This window comes from Xyrauchen texanus, chromosome 19, assembly GCF_025860055.1.
Source record: "Xyrauchen texanus isolate HMW12.3.18 chromosome 19, RBS_HiC_50CHRs, whole genome shotgun sequence".
NCBI lineage: Eukaryota > Metazoa > Chordata > Actinopteri > Cypriniformes > Catostomidae > Xyrauchen > Xyrauchen texanus.
The window spans coordinates 28353116-28373818 of record NC_068294.1 but is presented as its reverse complement, the minus strand read 5'-3'; the positions used below and the strand labels follow the sequence as shown (position 1 = coordinate 28373818).

The following is a 20703-nucleotide window of genomic DNA, read 5'->3' as shown; positions in this document are numbered from 1 at the left end:
ATACGATTTAGGGCAGTTAGCAGGTAGGGCCTACTTTTGACATAGTTTGACTGTGATGCACGGCTGTCTACATCCTCTCATTAACATGTTGCTCAAACGAAAAATAAATATGGAAGGACATCCAGAAAAAAACACATTATTAAAGAAATGTAGAAATATATATTTAAAAATCAACTTTAATATTGTTTTTCCTTTTAAAAAATTGCATTTCCCAAACCAGGTATTTATATTTTATATTGTATTATTTTTGCATTAATGGGTTTATTTATTTACGTATTTATTTGTATCTCCTCGCAAAGGTTATATATGTGTGTGTGTGTGTGTGTGTGTGTGTGTGTGTGTGTGTGTGTGTGTGTGTGTGTGTGTGTGTGTGTGTGTGTGTGTGAGCGTGTATTTATCACTTTGTGGGGACCAAATGTCCCCATAAGGATAGTAAAACCCGAAATGTTTGACCTTGTGGGGACATTTTGTCGGTCCCCATGAGGAAAACAGCTTATAAATCATACTAAATTATGTTTTTTGAAAATGTAAAAATGCAGAAAGTTTTCTGTGAGGGTTAGGTTTAGGGATAGGGTTAGGTTTAGGGGATAGAATATAAAGTTTGTACAGTATAAAAACCATTATGTCTGTGGAAAGTCCCCATAAAACATGGAAACACAACATGAGTGTGTGTGTGTGTGTGTGTGTGTGTGTGTGTGTGTGTGTGTGTGTGTGTGTGTGTGTGCGAGTTTGTTTGGTTTAATAGGACATTTTTTTAGGTTACAAATGGGTAATTACAAGGGTATTATGCTATAAAAGTGGTTTATTAGGAAAACTATGTCATTGTTTGTTTCTGTTTTTTTTATGTAAAAATGCATACAGTTTTGTGAGGGTTAGGTTTAGGGGTAGGGTTAGGGGATAGAATCTAGTTCGTAGCCTACAGTATAAACATCATTATGTCTATGGAGAGTCCTCATAAGAATAGCCGCACCAACATGTGTGTGTGTGTGTTGTATGTTGATTTTTGTAAAAAAAATTGGTATCGTTCTCTCCACAGTTGAAAGACAATAGGTATTTTATTAATGCGTCTCATCCGGGCCTATTTCTCAAGCTATCTTGACGGTTGCTACAGGACGTAAAGGGGCGTGCGCTTGTGTTTCAACGTTGGACAAACATGCTTTTGGCAGTGCGCGACGTCACTTGAACGCCTCGCAATGGTGAGAGATAGAAAGCACAAGCTCTCAATGATCAGCGAGAGGAAGAGCCACAACACGCTCTCACAGTCAGTCTAAATCTATCACCCCATTCAGCACACCAGTGGTAAGAGCTTCTAATATGTCACATTGACTGTAACTTTAGAGTTTTGGAGTTAGAAAAAGAATGGGGTGAGAGAGCATTTTCTGGATTAGCTTCGTATTTTTCGGGGCGATGTGTAAATACATTTCATATGGCGGGATTCCACATGCGAAGCGGGCAAAATAATATCCCAGCGATTAATCTATTATACAAATGTAAAATTATTGTTTACAATCATCTCAAAAGTTCAGATAAAACATTTAAAGCACAGTTGTGATCATCAGTATTGTTGTATACACTTGGGCCTTAACGGAATGCACTTAGGGAGATATACAAATCTTTATATTATTTGTTAGACATTAGACTTTACGTAGTCTTAAAATAGTTAGTATATCATGCGAATTGAAAGAGTTCTTGTTGAGGACGAAACAAGCCCTTTGTCACGGGCCTGTATATTCATTCTCCCTTATTACTTAACTCGATCTAAAGGATAAAATTTTTTCCTAGTGTATTTAGAGTGTTTCATTGAGACTTGTGAGCAGGTTGTATCAGCTGTTCTGTTGGATACAGTGTGTCGCGCGGTGCGTTGCATTGCTGTTTGTGTTGTAGCGCGAGAGCTGTTTCTCGGCTATCATGGCAGCGAAGCTTCTCTATCGCGCGAACGCGATTAAAACCAACGAGACTCAAAACAACACAATATCAATCCTAAAAAAATGTATATATTGTGGGTTGGTGATCGTGAAAGATCGAAATGTAGCTATTTCTCTCTGTTCTGGGTAAAAATTATGTGCTAGCCTTCTAGCGAATGGCGGGGTTTTGTGAACAGTGGGAGCTGCCTACTTGAATTGCAGTGTTTTGAATACGCCACACATCTGCTTTTCAGACGCTATATTTTATAGCTAGAAACGGTGTGAAGTCACCATAAACTTACATTAATATAATTTCGTTTGACGTCTGTTAGTATACTTCGCTAAGCCTGTGGTTTTGTTGACTTTCCCCTTCATTAGAGTGATATAGATTTTTAAAGTGCTATTTCTTTCCCATCCATACACTTTTTTAGTATATAATATATTCGTTTTTAGGCAGTAAGCAGCAGTAGGAACTCAGGCCAACTTATTATTAAGTTATTTAAATCATAAATTACTTTGGTACATCCTGCATAAAGAACGTAACCAATGTGGTTACATCTCTAAACCTGAGGATTGAAAATAAGGTAAAGTGTGAACTGAAAGTTATAGCAGTGGTTCTCAATTCTGAGAAACCCCCCCAACACTACACATTTTGGATATCTCCCTAATCAAACACACCTGATTCTACTCGTTGGTAGAGATTCTAGGACTGGAATTGGGTGTGCCAGACAAGGAAGATATACCAGGGCCAATAATGGCATACTACATACTACTCTTACTATTTCTGCCATAGACAGACATAGGCAGAAGTAGTTAAGAGTAGTGTGGTGGGATGCCATTCCGAACTCAGATCAAATGTGCATTGTTGGGGGGCCTCCAGGAAAAGGGTTGGGAACCACTGCCTTAAAGGTATAGTTTACTAAAAAAGAACAATTTTCTCATCATTTACTCGCCCTCATGCAATCCCAGATATGTATGACCTTCTTTCTCCTGCAGAACACAAATTAAGATTTTTAGAAGAATATATTAGCTCTGTAGGTCCATACAATGCAAGTGAATGTGACCAAAATTTGAAGCTCCAAAAAACACAAAGGCAGCATAAAAGTAATCCATATGACTTCAGTGTTTTAATCCATCGCTATGTCCCAAATGATACAATATGCACTTACAAAATATACAAGCATTCAGCCATGCAGTGTATGAATTTTCAAAGTATTGTATTGTCCCAAATGTAACATTTAACAGTTTTTGCTAAATGGAAGCAACCGCTGTATAACAGCTGAAGGAAATGACATTTCGAGCACACGTGGTGTGCTACTGCTAGCTCTGGTAAAGCATTCAACTCACATTTGTAATGTGCTGTATCCACTGAGGTTTCGCTAGCTGCTACGTTCTTCATTATTTACAACTGTTTTATCAGACCAGCAGTGCAGCCAGGTAACGCCGTTCCTTCTACCTGTGTATGGGAAGTTGTGTGCGTTGAGTGCAAGAAGTGTCCATCATTCCACACTCTGTTTTGATGGTTGAAAAAGTGCATTATTGGAGTACTTAAAGTACACTTCTTGTATATTCTGCATATTCAGTGTAAACATACTACTTACACTACAAAATGGTGTAGAATAGTGCAGAAGTGTGCAGTTTGTGATGCACCTCATGTCTGCTGAAGTGATCTAATGGATTTTGGGTGTGAACAGACCTTTTCACTGTACGTCTTGTCATCGCAGTCCCTAGGAACTATCACGATTTCAAGCTTGATTACAGTCCCTAGTATGCTGCCTTTATGTGCTTTTTGGAGCATCTAAAATTTGGTCACCATTCACTTGCATTGTATGGACCTACAGAGCTGAAATATTCACCTAGAAATCTTAATTTGTGTTCAGCAGAAGAAGAAAGTCATACACATCTTGGTTGGCATGAAGGTGAGTAAATGATGACAGAATTTTCATTTTGGGGTGAACTAACCCTTTAACTGTAGATGTATCTCTTAAATTCTTCATCAAAAAATGTCAATTTGTTAGAACCATCTTTGTGCACTGCATGCTGGTTTTTAGGAACATTTTATTCCAAACTGCTTTTAAAAAAATGTGTTATTGAATTACATAAACACACCAAAATACAAACATTTCGTTAGTGTTACATTTCAAGCCTCAAAACAAAGTACTTCACTGACAGATGCAGGAAATGAGTTTCAGAAAGCTTAGAAAAAATGCTAGCATGAATTTTAGCCAACTGTTGCTGTATACACACACAGCTTAGAGCTATTTCTTCACAGATCTAAACCACAAACTTTATCTTCCTCCCTGTAGAGTGTAGTTCACTTAATTTTTTTTTTCTTATTGGTGTAGTTTGAAAACTGGCCATGTCAGGACAGAGAAAAGGAGCTTCAGCACGTCTTCGAAAATGTGCCTTTTGTCGAACGAACCGCGACAAAGAGTGTGGACAATTACTGGTATCAGAGAACCACAGGGTGGCAGCCCACCACAAGTGCATGGTAAGTAAACCATATACTATCTTTCTTTCATTTAACTTTTGTTAAAATGGGATAGAGACACTTGTCATACAAGAAGGCTTTGTTTGACCGTAAAAGTCCTAGTGCATACATTTACCTTGTATGATTCATTTGTTTTTCTGATATGTTTTCTATAATTGTTTTACTTAGCTTTTCTCCTCAGCACTGGTAACATCTCATTCAGGCAGTGAAAACATTGGAGGCTTTTCCATTGAAGATGTAAAAAAGGAGATAAAGAGAGGAAATAAATTAGTAAGCATCCAAGCCAACAGCCCACACAAAATTCAGATGTTCAGTTGAGCTATATATACAGTAGAGAATCAATGTGACATCACAGCATTAACTGAAAATTGAATGTCTGCTTAGCGTTTCCTTACCTGCTCATTTGCTGTTCAGATGTGTTCTTCCTGTCACCGGCCCGGGGCGACCATTGGCTGTGATGTCAAGACATGTCGGCGGACATACCACTACTACTGTGCTCTTTGGGACAAGGCTCAGACTAGGGAGAATCCCTCCCAAGGCATCTATCTGTAAGCACTATGGTCATAGAGAGAATGTAACCAAATCAATTGTAAAAGTTTAAGAATCTGCCATTGACACATATCGGTAACCCCTCAATGTCTATGGTAGTTACGGCCCTGGATATTCTTCATATTATACAATTGCATCTGGTTTATAATGAAATATTTGGCAATAATTTCTTCTGTTTTGTTTTTGTTTTTTGCAAATTAGTGTTTATTGTCGCAAACACAGAGATGCCTCTGAAGACGCTAGTGATGGTAAATAGTTCTCTTCTTTGTCATTAAAGAGTGCTTTGTTTAATTTTGGTCACTTATCTTCTTGTGAAACTTGCATTTATTAGTGATTTACTCTCAGATGAACAGGGGGTTGCAGCTAATGACTCAGATTCATCTTCGCCACGGAGCAGGGGCAGGGGGCGTTTTGAGAAAAGCAGAGTCAGAGGTGTGTCACGAGGACAGTCAGATGACACTCGGTCCACTTCTTCACAAGGCAATGATGATACAGAGAGTTCCTCACATGTAAGCCATGTTTTATTTTTTTATCTCCTATTTAACCCATGTTTTCCATATTTATCCAAATTTGCTATAGAATAATTTTTTTGCCAGTGGCTAACAACTAGCATATGCTAATTGTCCTGTGGTTGTGTGTGCTACAGCGGGACCGGTCGCCTCTGAGAGGCAGTCCCAGTGATTCAGGCCTTCGCTGTGGCTTCTGCCATGCTGGTGAGGAAGAGAATGAAATGCGGGGTGTGCTCCACTCTGACAATACAAAGAAGGTTGCTGCACACTACAAATGCATGGTGAGGATTCATGAATCTTGAAAAAAGTTAAAACAATGAAACATGAAAGCAGGGCCGATGCTAGGTTGTGATTTTTAGGGTGGCATTTTGACCTTTAAGTTGGGCAATAGGTTCTGTCTTCATCTGACCCTGGGGGGAGGGATCCCCCATGGTATTTATGCCTCGGACTGGGGGCGCACAAGGAAAATCTTGGGTGGTATTTTCCACCTTGGCCCCCTCCTTAGACCCGTGCATGATGGAAAGCCTAGGGAGTCTTCCCATCACGGGATCTTAACTGTTCAAAGGACTAGTTTATTAGTTATTTATTCAGGGGTCTGCTATTTGGATTATTGACATTGAGTGTTGTGGGTGTAACCTATAAGGGAGTGTCCTTTTTTTAACAATCTTTATTATCCTTCCTATTTGTTGATGTCGTTTTAATCTACCTCTTGATATAATATTTCCTCATGATCACGCAGCATGTTTATTAGCTATGCTATTAGCTGAATGGGAGGCTAAACAATATTAAAGTGTGATTAGACTGTGGTATAGTCAACAGAGCGCAGCATTAGCAAGCCATTTGTGCACCAAATGCCAGCAGAGCAGGTCAATTAAGGCAGCAAATTTACTTTTGGTTTATTACAGGAGTAACCGTGTCCACTTTAGTACGGTCACTCTGACATTCTAGTTTTTTGTTTTATTTGGAGCTTTTTGCTTTCAGAACAACACATCACGTAAGTACAATAAAACACGTACAAAACAATAAAAGAGTAAACTTAAACACAAAGTGGGGTTGAAAAATCTGTCTGATTCAAACTATAAATTAAACCTGGAAATAAAGTTTCAGGATTTTATGACAAAATGAATTTTAAAAAAATCTATATTTTTGACTGTTAACTCCTTTGCTTCCATTGAAGCATGCACACAAAGATGATCTCGGCACAGCCACGAACAAGGAAAATAAAAAATGGCATTCTGTCAAAAAGGTTGCCAACAATGGTTTGAAGCCAGCATGTCCAATCATGAGTACAGTGTTCAATTATTTTAGAAAAAAAAATATTATATTCATATTGTAAAGGTTGTAGAAGGCTGCTATTAGTTAAGCTGATTACTCTAGGTGAGAGTTTCCCAGGATGTGGAATTATACATATACAGTATTTCATTGTTTTTTTTATATAATATTTTTTTAAAAAAGAGAGAAAAAAAGCTGCTACAACATTTGTAATGTAAAAAAAAAATATATCTTGATTAATTTTAGTGGTGTTTTTTCTAAAATAATTTAATTCTGAATCCATATAATTGCATATACTTGGTACTTTTGTCATTTTGATTTGTATTTTTTTTTAAAAATAGTGTTTAAGTTAGAGTATTCAAATTGAATAAACGCTTTAGCGCAGTATGTGGAATTTAAGACTGCCCCTTATGCACTAGATGAAAATCCACCTCTGCTTTGAGCATGAACTAAGTGCATTTTGAGAGTAATGCTCTGTGGCAGGGAGGAGGGTGGGGCCAGGTCGTGATGCTCCACACCCAGCCCCCTAATCAGGCTAATTAAGCCCTCGAGAGGGATAAGGGCGACCAGAGGCAACAGTTCGAGAGAGAGCTTTATGGGCATCTGCCCTTTATGTGTGTATGTTTGTGTCTTTTTGATTTATTAAATGATTATGTATATTGTGAAGCCGGTTCTTGCCTCCTCCTATCCATTGAACTTTGTTACACTGGTGCCAAAACTCGGGAAGGAGGAGGGATGCGCTGTAGTAGAGTCCTCGCCACTACCATCCACCCCAATGGAGCAGCCGTGGTCATCCGGGAGAATCACTGCCAGGAGTGGGGGAGACCCCTACCATCCACCGAAAACACAGCGGGCCATTCCGTCTGCCAGGGGCTGGTAGAATTGCCTCTGATCCGCCTGGGGAGGTGCGGATGTCGTCCACTAGAGGGTGGAGGAGTGGCCAAGGACCAGGCTAGGGTGTATCGGAGAACCAGCGAGTAAATTTTTTTTGTATTTATTTTTTTTCTCTCTCACGAACTGCCGCCTCCGGTCACCCTTATCCCTCTCAATGGCTTGATTAGCCTGATTAGGGGCAGGGTGTGGAGCATCACGACCCGGCCCTGCCCTCCTCCCTGCCATATGCGCACATCAAGTTTTTTTTAAGCGTAAATTTAAAATAGAATTGGCATAAAAATAGTTGGTTTGATTTAGCCTGTTCCACTAAACCAGATTTTGTTTTGTCTACTTTTGTCACAGCTTTTTTCATCTGGAACCGTCCAACTAACTACCACCTCACGTGCCGAATTTGGTAACTTTGACATTAAAACAGTTATCCAGGAAATAAAGCGAGGAAAAAGAATGGTGAGATTTTCTGGTTTACACCACTTATGGTTGTCCAGAGCCTGTGTTGTGCCAAAGAGCCACTATATATTACCATACATCAAAATTGAATGCAACATAAAACCATGTTACCACATTAGACAGGAGAATGTGTATATATATATATATATATATATATATATTATTTAATGGGTTATTTTAGAAATGCACCCTGTGTGCCCAGCTTGGAGCCACCATTGGATGTGAGATTAAAGCCTGCGTAAAGACCTACCATTATCACTGCGGCCTGCAAGACAAAGCCAAATACATAGAGAATATGGCCAGAGGCATTTATAAGTAAGTTCTATCTATCTATGCTTTGTTATTATTACTTAATCAAATACGAGTAATTTGTCAAGATTTATTTCACACATGGTCCACACAGTTCTGACATTCTGTATACACACTGAAAACATCAGGTCATATCTCTTGTGCAGTATCACATAATGTTGTTTTCACTAGGCTATATTGTAAGAATCATAGTGGAAATGAGGAAAGGGATGAGGAAGATGAGGAGAGGGAGAGTCGCAGTCGAGAGAGAGCTGCTATTGACATCAGCGCAGATCCTCTACCGCAGGTCAATGGAAATTAGGTGAGATTCTGCAAATGCATTTTATTCTTTGGAAGAGAATTTCAGTGTGTTGCATATGAAGTAATTCATTTGGATTTTAGGTGTTCATATTACATATTAAAATTTGAATTCATAGTAGGACAATGTGATCAGTGGACATAAGGAAGATTTAAGTACAATTGTCATAATGTCCGTTCCTTTCTTTTCCAGATGATGCATGAAGACTGAAGACATAATAAGATGGGACAATATAAATACTTTTGTACAATGCTCAGTTAGAAACTTGGGGCCAGCTCGCAATATCTGACAATTTCAGCTTTCCTCTCTTTGACTGTATTTCATGGACATTGTGAATGAGAATTAAGTTTAATATCAAATTATATTGATTTGTACTGCAGTGTAAACCATAACCTAGCTGGATAGGTTCTATTTAAATATTTGGTATAATAATACTTTAAACCACATGACTGGGTGGATGGAACGTGTCATGTACTTGTGCTTGCTCCTTCAGTTTCCACTTTGTCTGGACTGACTGTTTGTAGTCCATCTCCTCCAAACTATGAAGTTAAATAATCCTTTCAAAGTAATTCTCATTCATGAAACTATCTTCACCTCTTTTTTTTTCTCCCTTACAACACGTATTATATTTTACTACTGTATTTTACACATGAGTAATACTGGATATGTGGTTTTCTTTTTAGTACAAGTCAAGATTAAAGAAAATTGGCTAGCATGCACTTTTCTAACTCAATCTCACAGGGTGGTCATTCTTTTTTCTTTTCTTTGTTTATACAGACCTGTACATCACTAAATTGGACGCTAGCATTATCCTGTGTACCACTAACTACACATGTTTTCTATTTTCAGTTGTCCATTTGATGGCATGATTTCAAAATAAGAATCCTTTTCAAAGGTGTTAGCTGCAAGCATCAATCAATTTAAAATTCTAAAAAATGAAACTAATTCTTTTAAGATTTAATAGCAAACATAGAAATGTGTGGATGTTAATTTCATGTTCAAGTGTTTATTTAAAAAAAAAAAAAATAGTCCCTGAGATTTTACAGTGTATTAGTATATCATTATGAAAGCACCTGGATTATTAAAGGAATAATCCGAGTTCAGTATAAATTGTTCAATTGACAGCATTACAATGGAAGTGAATGGAACCAATTTTTGGAGAGTTTAAAGTCAGAAATGTGAATCTTATAATTTTTTAAAGCACTTACATTAATTCCGTTCAAGCTGAAAAGTTGTTTAAATCATATTTTTTTTAGTCATTTTAGGGTTTGTTAACATTACATTATGGCAACGAAGTTGTAAAATTGGCCATAACTTTACACAGAAAAGGTTAGTAAAGGATTTTGTCACACTAAAATCATGTTAACATGCATATTGTTTACATCTTGTTTCTATACTTTTGAAATGGTGAGTATATTAACGTTAACCGATTAGGGCCCCATTGACTTCCATTGTAAGTGTCTCATGGTAACCCAGACATTTGCTTTTAAAGAAAAGGAGGAAAATACATTTTGTGGTAATCAATATTATGCCAAAAATGCTGTCTATTTATCTTAACTTGTATTGAACCCGAAATATTCCTTTAAGAGAACTCTGAAATTAGCTTGTTAAAATGTTTGTGTATTTTTGTATACATTTTAAGGCCGTGTGTGAGTTGGATTGTGGGAACATCTTATTGTGATGCCGTAAACTAAGCCATATATCGAATTAAGCACATTTGACTAGAATATAGCAGATTTGTTTTTTTTTTTTTCATCTTGTTTTTGATTGTTTGATTTAATAATAGGTTTCGTTTTAATGTAGGGAAGCTTTGGGAATAAGCTATGACTTGGTCGCAATTTTCATTTGGCTGGTATCTCTTTAATGTAAGCGATTTGTCTGTGTGCGTCCTCACTGCTGATTGGCCGGCAGGCTCTATCGCTTCCCAAATACTATAACGCCAACGGTGTAATGTGCGGAAGATAGAAATTGAGCTCGTTCAGTCCTTTAGAGATTTAATTGAGACTGCCGGGCATTTCTGGTCGGAATCGAGGACTTTTGCAGCAGCAACTCGGTAGGGACGGACATGGCGTCTATCAGCTGTATCGTGGTAGGTATTGCTGTATACGTTCATGCCTTCAATCATTTCTACCGGAGTGCGAACCTTGCGATTAGTGACGATGCTTAAGCAAATTATTTAAAGATGTCTTTTGGTAGACTAATTGAATAGTTTTGTTTTCTTAAGTAATGATTGCATGCATATATGGTGATTAATTTGTGTTGCCGTGAAGTATATAGTAAGGCCTGGACGGAAAGCACGCGTTTCACGCATGGCACATGTGATGCTTGTCTTTCATTTCTGCACGTAATTAGAAAATGCTGTCTGGCGGGAATGCACGTGCTCCGTTTTTCTTTTGGACGTATATCAGATGATGAACACACGATAATTGTTGAATACAAAGAACGAGTAGTGGTCGACTAGCGCATTTAGAGGTATTTTAAAAAGCGATTAATATTCATTCGCCGATTTGTGGGATGTTATTAGTTTGTATCGAAGGATTCTGTTTGTAATAAATTAATAATAAATGTGGGTTTTGTGAGCATGGTGCCGTTGTGTGCATGCGAACGACACTTCTTTGTCAAATGAGATTCGAAAGCGTAAATTATTTATTTTTGCGATATATTTTTAGACATGCTTAGTAATTTATGTGTGTGATTTATTAATTAATATAAACTAACGCTTAAGTACTGATCACTGAAAACAAACTTCGTTGGTATACAGTACTATTGGCTTTGAATGTGAAAGCTGTCTAGACAGCTAGCTCACTTGAAACAGCCTTAGTCAACTGTAACCAGGGGCATTCTGTCACCTGTTAAAGAAATATTACGGATTCAGTACAAGTTAAGCTAAATCAACAATATTTCTGGCATAATTTTGATTACCACAAACATTTATTTTGAATTGTTCCTCCTTTTGTTGGCACTTTCAATGGATGTCAATGGGGCAAACGTGGCGTAAACGTTGAAGTACTCACTGTTTCAAGTATCCACAAGATATCAACATTGTGAGTGTTAACATGATTTTAGTGTGATCATATCGCTTACTAACCTCTTCTGTGTGAAGATATGTCCAATTTTACAACTCCATGCCACAACGCTGTAAACCCTTAAACGACTAATAACAACGATTTAAACAACTTAGCTCAAATATTACACACGTTTTAACAGAAGGATTAATGTTAGTGTGTTAATAAAATTAAAAGCTTTACATTTCTGCCTTTTAAACGGTCCAACAATTGTCCACATTCACTCCCATTTTAAGTGCTATAGTCGTAATCAACATTATGCTACAAATGCTGTCGATTGGGCTTAACTTGTATTAAACACAAAATATTCCTTTTAACTAAAGAATGAACAGTATCTGACCATTCATCGTCTTTTTTGGCTTAATATTCTGACAGGGCTGAATGGAGATATGTGACATGTGAATCTATAGCAGAACATATAGGTGTCTTTTAAATATGGTTACACAGGTCTGATAGCATACATCATTTTGTAATGTGCGCTCCGGTGATAGTTTGATAATAAAAACATTGAAGCTTTGCAGACTAGCCTTTTAAAATCCATGTCTTTTCAGGTGTGATATGAATGTGAATTGTGCTTTGGGGTTTCAATCTCAGGTCCTGATACCAGCAGTAAACTGGAAGGGGGGAGGCTCTGCTTTTGTCTGAAAGTCCTTCATGGACAATGTGATCAAACATTTGGAAAGAACAAACAAAAGACAAGTTGGTCAACTTCTGTTTCTCTGGGAATGTGTGTGTTCCTTGGACTTTGCTTCCCACAGTAAGAAAGGGTAGATATGACCAGTCTGTCATAAAGAGGTCCATATCTGCACTAGAAATATTTGTCATTTTATTGTTTTTTACACTGAGAATGCACAAGGTTCTCTGTTCCTTTGACAAGACAGATTGCAATTTTATGTAATTGGATTTTAAAGATGACATTTCTTTATTTATCCAGTGCTTTTCTCCAAAGTTACTTGAGAAAAAAATGCTCTAGTGATAAGTCGAGTCATTTTTATTTGTATAGCGCTTTTCAAAACGCTAGTAGTTTCAAAGCATCTTTACAGAAAACTATGCTGCAATGTCAGTAATGTCCTCACTGTGCAGTTCAAATGAAAACATGATTTAAAATCATGCTTTAAAATTTATGTTTACATGCCCCCTAGTGAACAAGCCAAAGACCAAGAGCCAACAATACATGTGTTCTAGTATGTCATGGTATAAATTAAAGGGGAGTGCATTGTTTGTGTCTATGAATTACCAAATGGTGCCTGACTAATTGCCCACAAAAGCTAAAGGATAAAAGCTCAGGTTTAAAGAGATTTTTGTTTTGCGTTAAATCTAGAAATCCTAGAAGAAAATAATAACTGTAAGAACAGACCTTCCTTAACTTTCACATAGATTTGTAAGACACGGATCGTCTCCACTAACCATACTTACTCGTATAGCAGTTTAACATCTTTAGTCGATAAGTGGGGTCGATTATTAATATTTTTGTGGTGGTGGTTTTAATGGGAGACACAACTTCTTGGAGGGTGTTTTTGCGTGATTATAGCTTGCTGTGATTAACAGTGAACAGTCAGCACTGTAAAACCCTCTACAAGATGTTTTGTCTCTTTAATGCTTTAGGTTTAATCTTCGTGCATTGTTACAGTAAAGCGCCAAATTAACAATTAATTTCTGGGGGCCTGGGTAGCTCAAGGAGTATTGATGCAGACTACCACTCCTGGAGTCACAAGTTTGAATCTAGGGTGTGCTGAGTGACTCCAGCCAGGTCTCCTAAGCAACCAAATTGGCCCGGTTGCTAGGTAGGGTAGAGTCACATGGTTACCTTCTCGTGGCCACAATTAGTGGTTCTCGCTCTCAATGGGGCATATGGATCACGGAGAGTAGCATGAGCCTCCATATGCTGGTAGTCTCTGCTGTCCTGCACAACGAGCCACGTGATAAGATATGCTTATTGACTGTCTCCGAAGCGGAGGCAACTGACCCCGGATTTCCACCAACTGCGGAACGGCTGCGGATCCGCTCAGGAACGGCGGCGGAGTCAATAGGTTTCCATTAAAGTCAATGTGTGCATTTTCACTGACTGCGGAACGGCTGCGTTCCGACTCCGTCCCAGCTCCGGCGACCGCAGCCCTCCGGAGAAGATACGCAGAGTTTCTATTTTTGCCGGATGCCGGAGAGCGCCGCAGGAAGTCGAGCACAGAAACAAAACCAAAACATTATTGTCACTCATAAGTACAATTTAAACCAAACAAATTTTGTTTTATATACTTTTTCCTTTTCCAACAAGAACAATAGTTAACTTTTTACACAACCTACTACTTTCCCAATACATTCAAAAAGGAACCCAAAATAAACATTTAGCATTTTATAAGTTGATCAATTATAAATATTGTACTTACCCATGGTAGAATCACAATAATCTCCACAAAAAGGGAGATCAGCAGGTCAGCAAATAGATGTTTCCCCTGTACTCCTCTGGATGGAAACAAACTGTTGCTGGTTTTGTAGTTCTGTTTATAGAAACTACATCCTGTTATATCGCGCGATCATGCGTAAATTCGCGAGATATCGTGTGTCCTCGTGACTTCAGCTGTCAGTCATGGCCGCAGCCGTTCCGCAACAAATCCGTATCTGGTAGGTATTGAAGGACGGCAGAGCACGGATCCGACACGCAGCGGAGTCGATCCGCAGCCGTTCCGCAGTTGGTGGAAATCCGGGGTGAGACTTCTCGTCCACCACCCAGATTGAGGTGAGTAACCGTGCCACCACGAGGACCTACTAAGTTGTGGGAAATGGACATTCCAAATTGGGGCGGGGTGATACAAAATTTCTAGACTCTTTGGCTTTAAATCCTCTGCTGCGAGTAATATTCCCACATTTGAAATGTACTGTGGAGAGGTTAAAGTATTTTGCTGATTATGTTTGCCACTTCTTAAATGAATGGTTGCAGAAAAAACATATATTAAATGCTTGATGAACTAGATTTAATATTATCTTGCAGTTCTGCGCTTTCGAATGTGAAGCAGGGATCGCCCTGAAGATATCCGGTTATATTGAAGTGCATCATTCTGCGTTCAGGATGCGCATAAGTGCTTTCATGCTACTCTGTATTTGAGCCTTTCTTTTTACTTTTCTTACTTTGATATTTTTGTGCAAAAATATGTTATTTCTTGAATATTTGTTAGTCACTATGTTGAAGTGCTGCACTTTGTGTCCGTATATCCCTCTGAAACACATCTGAATGGGGTCATGTGCACATTACGGAGACTACTTGTACATTATGATCCTTGGCACCGACTAATCGACTATGAAAATTGGTAATTTTGCACATCCATAGATTAAAGGAAAGATTCCCTTTCCCCTACTGCCCTATTTCATGCTTATGTTGCTGTCTGCTAGATCAGGTTTTCTCAACCTTTTGCCCACTGCAATCCAATTTTTTTTGAATGTCAGTCAATCATTCATGACCCACCCGGGGGGCTGGTTTGGCGGAATAAATTAATAGGTACTTTGTATTGTAATTTGTAGCTTTGGTGCGGATGGCTGAAGTTGTCAGACGGTCCCTTACCCACTGTAGGTACAATTTCCAAGCAACGAATATCAAGGTTAAATTAATGATCTTGAATGATTTTGCGGTGACGCCATTGGACCAGCCATATGGGACACATAGTTTATTCAAATACGGGACGATCCCATATATTATGGGATGGGTGGTAACCCTACTTGGGACTGCTGCTCTGGAATGATGATGTCCAGAGATTGGATTGCATTCAGATTAGCACGATAATGCATGGAGCTAGGGAATGCACTGTTACGTAAAGGGACCTTGTCCAAAAAGAAGGATTTGCAGCATTGATGACTTATTGTAATTGGACAGCTAATGATTATTGTCAGAGAAATGCTGCCTCTTACGGTCATTTACATAAACCTGGAGATATTAACAAGATTTGACAATATAGGTCACTGCTGCCCCAAATATAAAAAATATACAGTTCTATCCCTCTAATTTGTCATTTGAAATCATGATGCAGATCTTGTGATCCAGCAGACAATGATCCATAACCCAGTGGTTGAGAAACCCTGTACTTGATAACATTTTAACAGTCAAATAGACTCCTCACTGTTCTTTACCCTATCAGGTATTATATGACATGATTTAATTTGTGTATTTTAGATCAGTGATGAGGAGCAAGGTTATGACCTGGACCTCTTCTGTATACCAAAACATTATGCATCTGACTTGGAACGAGTGTATATTCCACATGGACTCATAATGGACAGGTATTTGGCGCATCTTTCTTTAACTTCTTGTTCATTTTGCATGTACAATTGTTTTTATTTTTTTATTTTTTTAAATAAAGGCTATGCTAACTGAAGACTAGTGACATTGTGAGTAGGTAAAACTGATTAGTCTTTCTTAACTGACCCCTATAGAACCGAACGTCTGGCCAGAGACATCATGAAGGACATGGGTGGGCACCATATTGTGGCTCTGTGTGTGCTCAAAGGGGGCTACAAATTCTTTGCTGACCTACTAGATTACATCAAAGCCCTTAATCGCAACAGTGATCGTTCTATTCCATTGACAGTGGACTTTATTCGCCTAAAGAGTTACCAAGTAAGACTATTAATCATTCACCCTTCTATATGGATTTTTACCTGTTAAATGTAATAAGGCCTGTCTCTGTTTCTCAGTGCCTTCTATTTGTTATATCAACATATGTATTTAATTACCATGAAACATGAATGAAAATTTAAGTTTCAGTGCAAATTTGTTACAAGGTTGAGAGTTGAGTGTTGTTGCTTGTTTAGTAAATATCACACAGAATTGATGGAACTTATGGAAATGTCTCCATTCCTACCTTACACTTTTTTTATGTGTTAAAAAAAAACAGAATGACCAATCTACAGGTGAAATCAAAGTAATTGGTGGAGATGATCTGTCCACTCTCACAGGGAAGGTAAATATCCTCTTTTGAAGATATATAATCTTTTACATGATGCTAGTTTTAGTAAGTCTATAATCATTAAAAAAAAAAGAAGTCTGTTTTTGGGCATAAAGGCAAAATACTGTACATTTATCAGTTATAGCCCTTGGTTAATGTTGTCTCCATGTCTTATGCAAATATATGTAAAAAACAAAAACAAAACCAATGGTTACTCCTTTTTTCTTTTTGGAATTTTCTGTTTGGCACCAAAGAACGTCTTGATTGTTGAGGTATTTTGTAACTAATTCTTTATATCAAAATATTTATAATATCTTATTGTCCAGCAAATATTTAATATTTTGTGTAATTTTTGTTTATTAGGACATCATTGATACTGGGAAGACGATGAAGACCCTGTTAGAACTTCTCAAGCAATATAATCCAAAAATGGTTAAAGTGGCCAGGTAAATATTGAAAATAAAATAAAATGGAAGTTGTCTGTCTTTGTTAGGTTTAAGTAAATGTTGTAAGCCTTGTAAATATTGCTGATCAGTTTTGCTTGCACTCTGTTCAACAGCTCTTATCTTTTGTTTATTATTTTGAGTCTGAGATGAATATGAACGTATTCCTTATTGATTCCATTTATTCATTCATTTGTAGTTTGCTTGTGAAGAGGACACCCAGGAGTGTTGGCTACAGACCAGACTGTGAGTTATTCTACTGAATATGCTTTCCAGCTTTTACGTTTTCAGTATTCAATACATGTAGTGTGTACTACTTAATGGCTTTAATACAGTAAGGATTCATGTTTTTTATAAATGGGTGCATTCTAATAATTTTTAAACAATTTAAGCATATTGATTTTATGGGGATCAAGTCACTTATTTTGATTACTGCGATTCTTTTCATTTACTCATGCGCATGCCATACCAGATATGTATGACTTCTGCTAAACACATTTTTAGAAAAATATTAATAATAGGTCCTTACAATGCAAGTGAATGGGTACCAAAAGTTTCAAAAGCACATAAAGGCAGTATAAAAGTAATCCATAAGACTCCAGTGGTTAAATCTAGGATGTCTTCAGAAGCAATACAATAGATGTGGTTGAGAAACTGATCAATATTTAAGTAATATTTACTATCAATATCCATATTCACATTCCTCTTTTGTTTTTGGTGATTTACATTCTTCTTGCATGTCACCATCTACTGGCCAGGGAGGAGAATTTATGATAATAACTGACTTGTATTGATCTGTTTCTTACCCAATGGATTTATTTTATGTGCATTTTGGATTTTCTTTGTGTTCTGCAGAAGAAAGTCACACATCTGGGAGGGCATGAGGGCGAGTAAATGATGAGAATTTTTTTTTTGGGTGAACTTTCCCTTTAAGGGCATTTTAGTGCAGTGCTATACGTTGGCCACAAGGCTACACTCTAAGACTTTCTGGCATTAAGGTGCAAATAAAACCAGTTAAAAATGCAGTTTTTCTCCCCATCCTTTGTCCTCTAGTTGTAGGATTTGAGGTTCCTGACAAATTTGTGGTTGGATATGCTCTTGACTACAATGAGTACTTTAGGGATTTAAATGTAAGTGGTGACCTGTCAGAATATAAGTATCTTTTAATTTTAAGAAAATCATGGTTGTGGAAATTTCTGCTAATTTTGTCCCTCATTTTGACTTGCAGCACATCTGTGTCATCAGTGAAACAGGAAAGGAGAAGTACAAAGCATGAGAAACCCTGAACTTCACCCCTCTAGCTGTGTCACTTGTTTTTAAAAAATCAAAAAACAAAATTGTCAATTTTGTAGTTTTCAGTAGTGCAGCTCACCACAGCTAAGCAGGTCCTCCAATCAGGGTCTCAGCAGTGTGTGCTGTTAATGCACCTTACATTTGAATTTGTTTATACCTCCACAAGCCACCTGCTATCAAACTTACAGTAACTGCAAAGTTCAGTTTTGAGACTAGTAGTCTGGAGACTGCTGCTCCATGTTCCTTAGAATGGGTGTTTTAAACAACCATTTAATAAACAGTTTGGTAAGGGACAAAATTTCTTGAATTTTAAACAAGGATGCAAACTCATGAAAGATTGAAAAAGTCATCGCAGGTGTTCCAGGGGTATATTCTCAGTGATTATTATGTATTTAAAGCTTTAAGTTTTCAAGTGCCCATTTCAAGTTATTTTAATAAGTTAAACATTTTACCAAATAATCTGGAAAATTGGCTTAAAAAAAGGTCACTAGCTGAAAGGTGAGTAATTTGCATCCTTGTATATAGATTTGTGTAAAATAATGGATAGGTGTTTAAATTTATAGATAAAACAATATAAGATTTTTAGGTTGGCTTTCTTTTCTATTTAGTATTTTAAAGAACACACAATTATTGAGTTTGCTCAGATGGCTAAGGGAGAACATTAATATTTCCCAAAGACTATTTGCAGTGTACTGCATTATGAATTGTCACTGTAATATGCACTCTGTCAATAATTATTAATATCAGTGATTGAATGCTATTACACGTGAATGTTTCTACAAAGGCGAAGTGCAACATGATTTTCCAACCTCATTTTAAACTTATTGACGCTTTAAAGCCAAATATCACATCCTCATGTTTTCATTTCTTTTTTTCTGTTTTGTAATTTTGTTAATTTTGTATGCAAATATATTTATTTGTCCAATTACTAAATTTCTGGTTCATAATTACATAAATGAAATTAAAAGGAAAAATAATGGTGCCTTATATGGTAAGTTGGATGACCACTTATGCTACCATATAAATACTGTAATGAAGAGACTGAGCACAATTAAAAAATAATGTTCTGACCTTACTATTTTGCAACAGCCTGTCAGTTTGCAGCTTTCAGATTAAATTATTAAAAATAGTTTTGTGTTCTCCCAAATCAATTTTTCTCCTAAACTGCTCTTGTCAAATTCATGACTTAATATTGCCCCAACATTAAGACGTTATCATTTATTACATTATTGTCTTTAGTGTTGGATTAAACTTAAAATTGTTCTGCACTTGTCAATATATTATTAAAATGGTTTTAACCGTTAAAGTCAAAATGAGCCTATTCTCTACTTTCTATTCTGGAGAAACTCTGTACACAGCATGCAGGTGTATGTAAATCCTAAAGCTACAGTATTTTTTTATTGTTTTCAATGTGAAGAACCAGGTGCACTCAAAGAAGTTAAGTCATTTTGACATTACTGGTTTTATTTATATGCATTGGTTATCTACAGTACAGAGAAGGCACTGCTGTTTTTCCATCACATAAATGCAAACATTGGTGAAGATCTGAAGTGGCTCTTAAGGGTTTGTTAGTGCTGACAGGCCTTACTACAGCAGAACAGGAATACTGGATAACACCACATTCACCTCCAGTATTTATGTGCTGCTATAGTACATTACCTTCGGATCTGGTGTTCTACCTGCAACTCTTCATGGTCTACATTTCCTTCTCCACAGCATGTTGAAGACTGTTGTCATAAAGCATTAGATGCATTCATTCTCATTTACTCCATGTGACATTACATTGTTGAACCCTTAGAGGAATATTCCAGGTTAAATACAAGTTAAGCTTGAGTGACAGGATTTGTGGCATAATGTTGATTATGACCAAAAAAAAATGTTTCTTAAATGTTTCTTTAAAAAATGTTTTTTGAGGTTAATGTAAGGCACTTACAACAAGTGAATGGGGCTAATTTTTGTTGGGATTAAAAGCAGAAATTACATTAATTCTTCTGTTAAAATGTGTAGAATTTTAGCTGTGAAGTTTGTGTTCACGGCAGTACATTGTCATGGCAATGTAGTTGTAATGTTGGATATAACTACACAAAAAAGGTTAGTAAGCGATTTTATCACAAAAACCATGTTAACAAACATACTGTTTACATCTTGATGCCATACTTTTGAAATCATTATTATTTTAACATTTACAGATTGGCTGCATTCACTGCATTCCATTGGAAGTAATATAATTATGGAAATATTTCTTGGTGTAATCAGTGGTTCAACCTTTTCTTAAAGGAATATTTCGGGTTCAATACA

The 20703-nt window shown here is 37.1% G+C and overlaps 2 protein-coding genes across 5 annotated transcripts; both read left to right on the top strand.

Moving 5' to 3' along the window:
- The first annotated feature begins 1134 nt into the window (after positions 1-1134).
- Positions 1135-9421, top strand: phf6 (PHD finger protein 6). 3 transcript variants are annotated; one of them, XM_052150065.1, is made up of 11 exons: positions 1135-1299; positions 4250-4395; positions 4577-4665; positions 4810-4943; positions 5146-5192; positions 5290-5453; positions 5591-5734; positions 7962-8066; positions 8248-8381; positions 8547-8676; positions 8866-9421. In XM_052150065.1, the coding sequence occupies exons 2-10, from the start codon at positions 4305-4307 to the stop codon at positions 8674-8676; spliced, it is 1038 nt and encodes a 345-aa protein (XP_052006025.1). In that variant the 5' UTR covers positions 1135-1299; positions 4250-4304; the 3' UTR covers positions 8866-9421. The 3 variants fall into 3 exon arrangements, with proteins under 3 accessions (XP_052006025.1, XP_052006024.1, XP_052006023.1); XM_052150064.1 differs by having other exon boundaries at positions 4564-4665; positions 8269-8381; XM_052150063.1 differs by having other exon boundaries at positions 4564-4665; positions 8866-9420.
- Positions 9422-10569: 1148 nt separating this feature from the next.
- hprt1 (hypoxanthine phosphoribosyltransferase 1) lies at positions 10570-19711 on the top strand. Of its 2 annotated transcripts, none has more exons than XM_052150146.1 (9): positions 10570-10762; positions 15898-16004; positions 16158-16341; positions 16619-16684; positions 16924-16941; positions 17033-17115; positions 17312-17358; positions 18166-18242; positions 18341-19711. In XM_052150146.1, the coding sequence occupies exons 1-9, from the start codon at positions 10739-10741 to the stop codon at positions 18386-18388; spliced, it is 654 nt and encodes a 217-aa protein (XP_052006106.1). In that variant the 5' UTR covers positions 10570-10738; the 3' UTR covers positions 18389-19711. The 2 variants fall into 2 exon arrangements, with proteins under 2 accessions (XP_052006106.1, XP_052006107.1); XM_052150147.1 differs by lacking the exon at positions 10570-10762 and adding an exon at positions 11025-11145.
- The last annotated feature ends 992 nt before the right edge of the window (positions 19712-20703 follow it).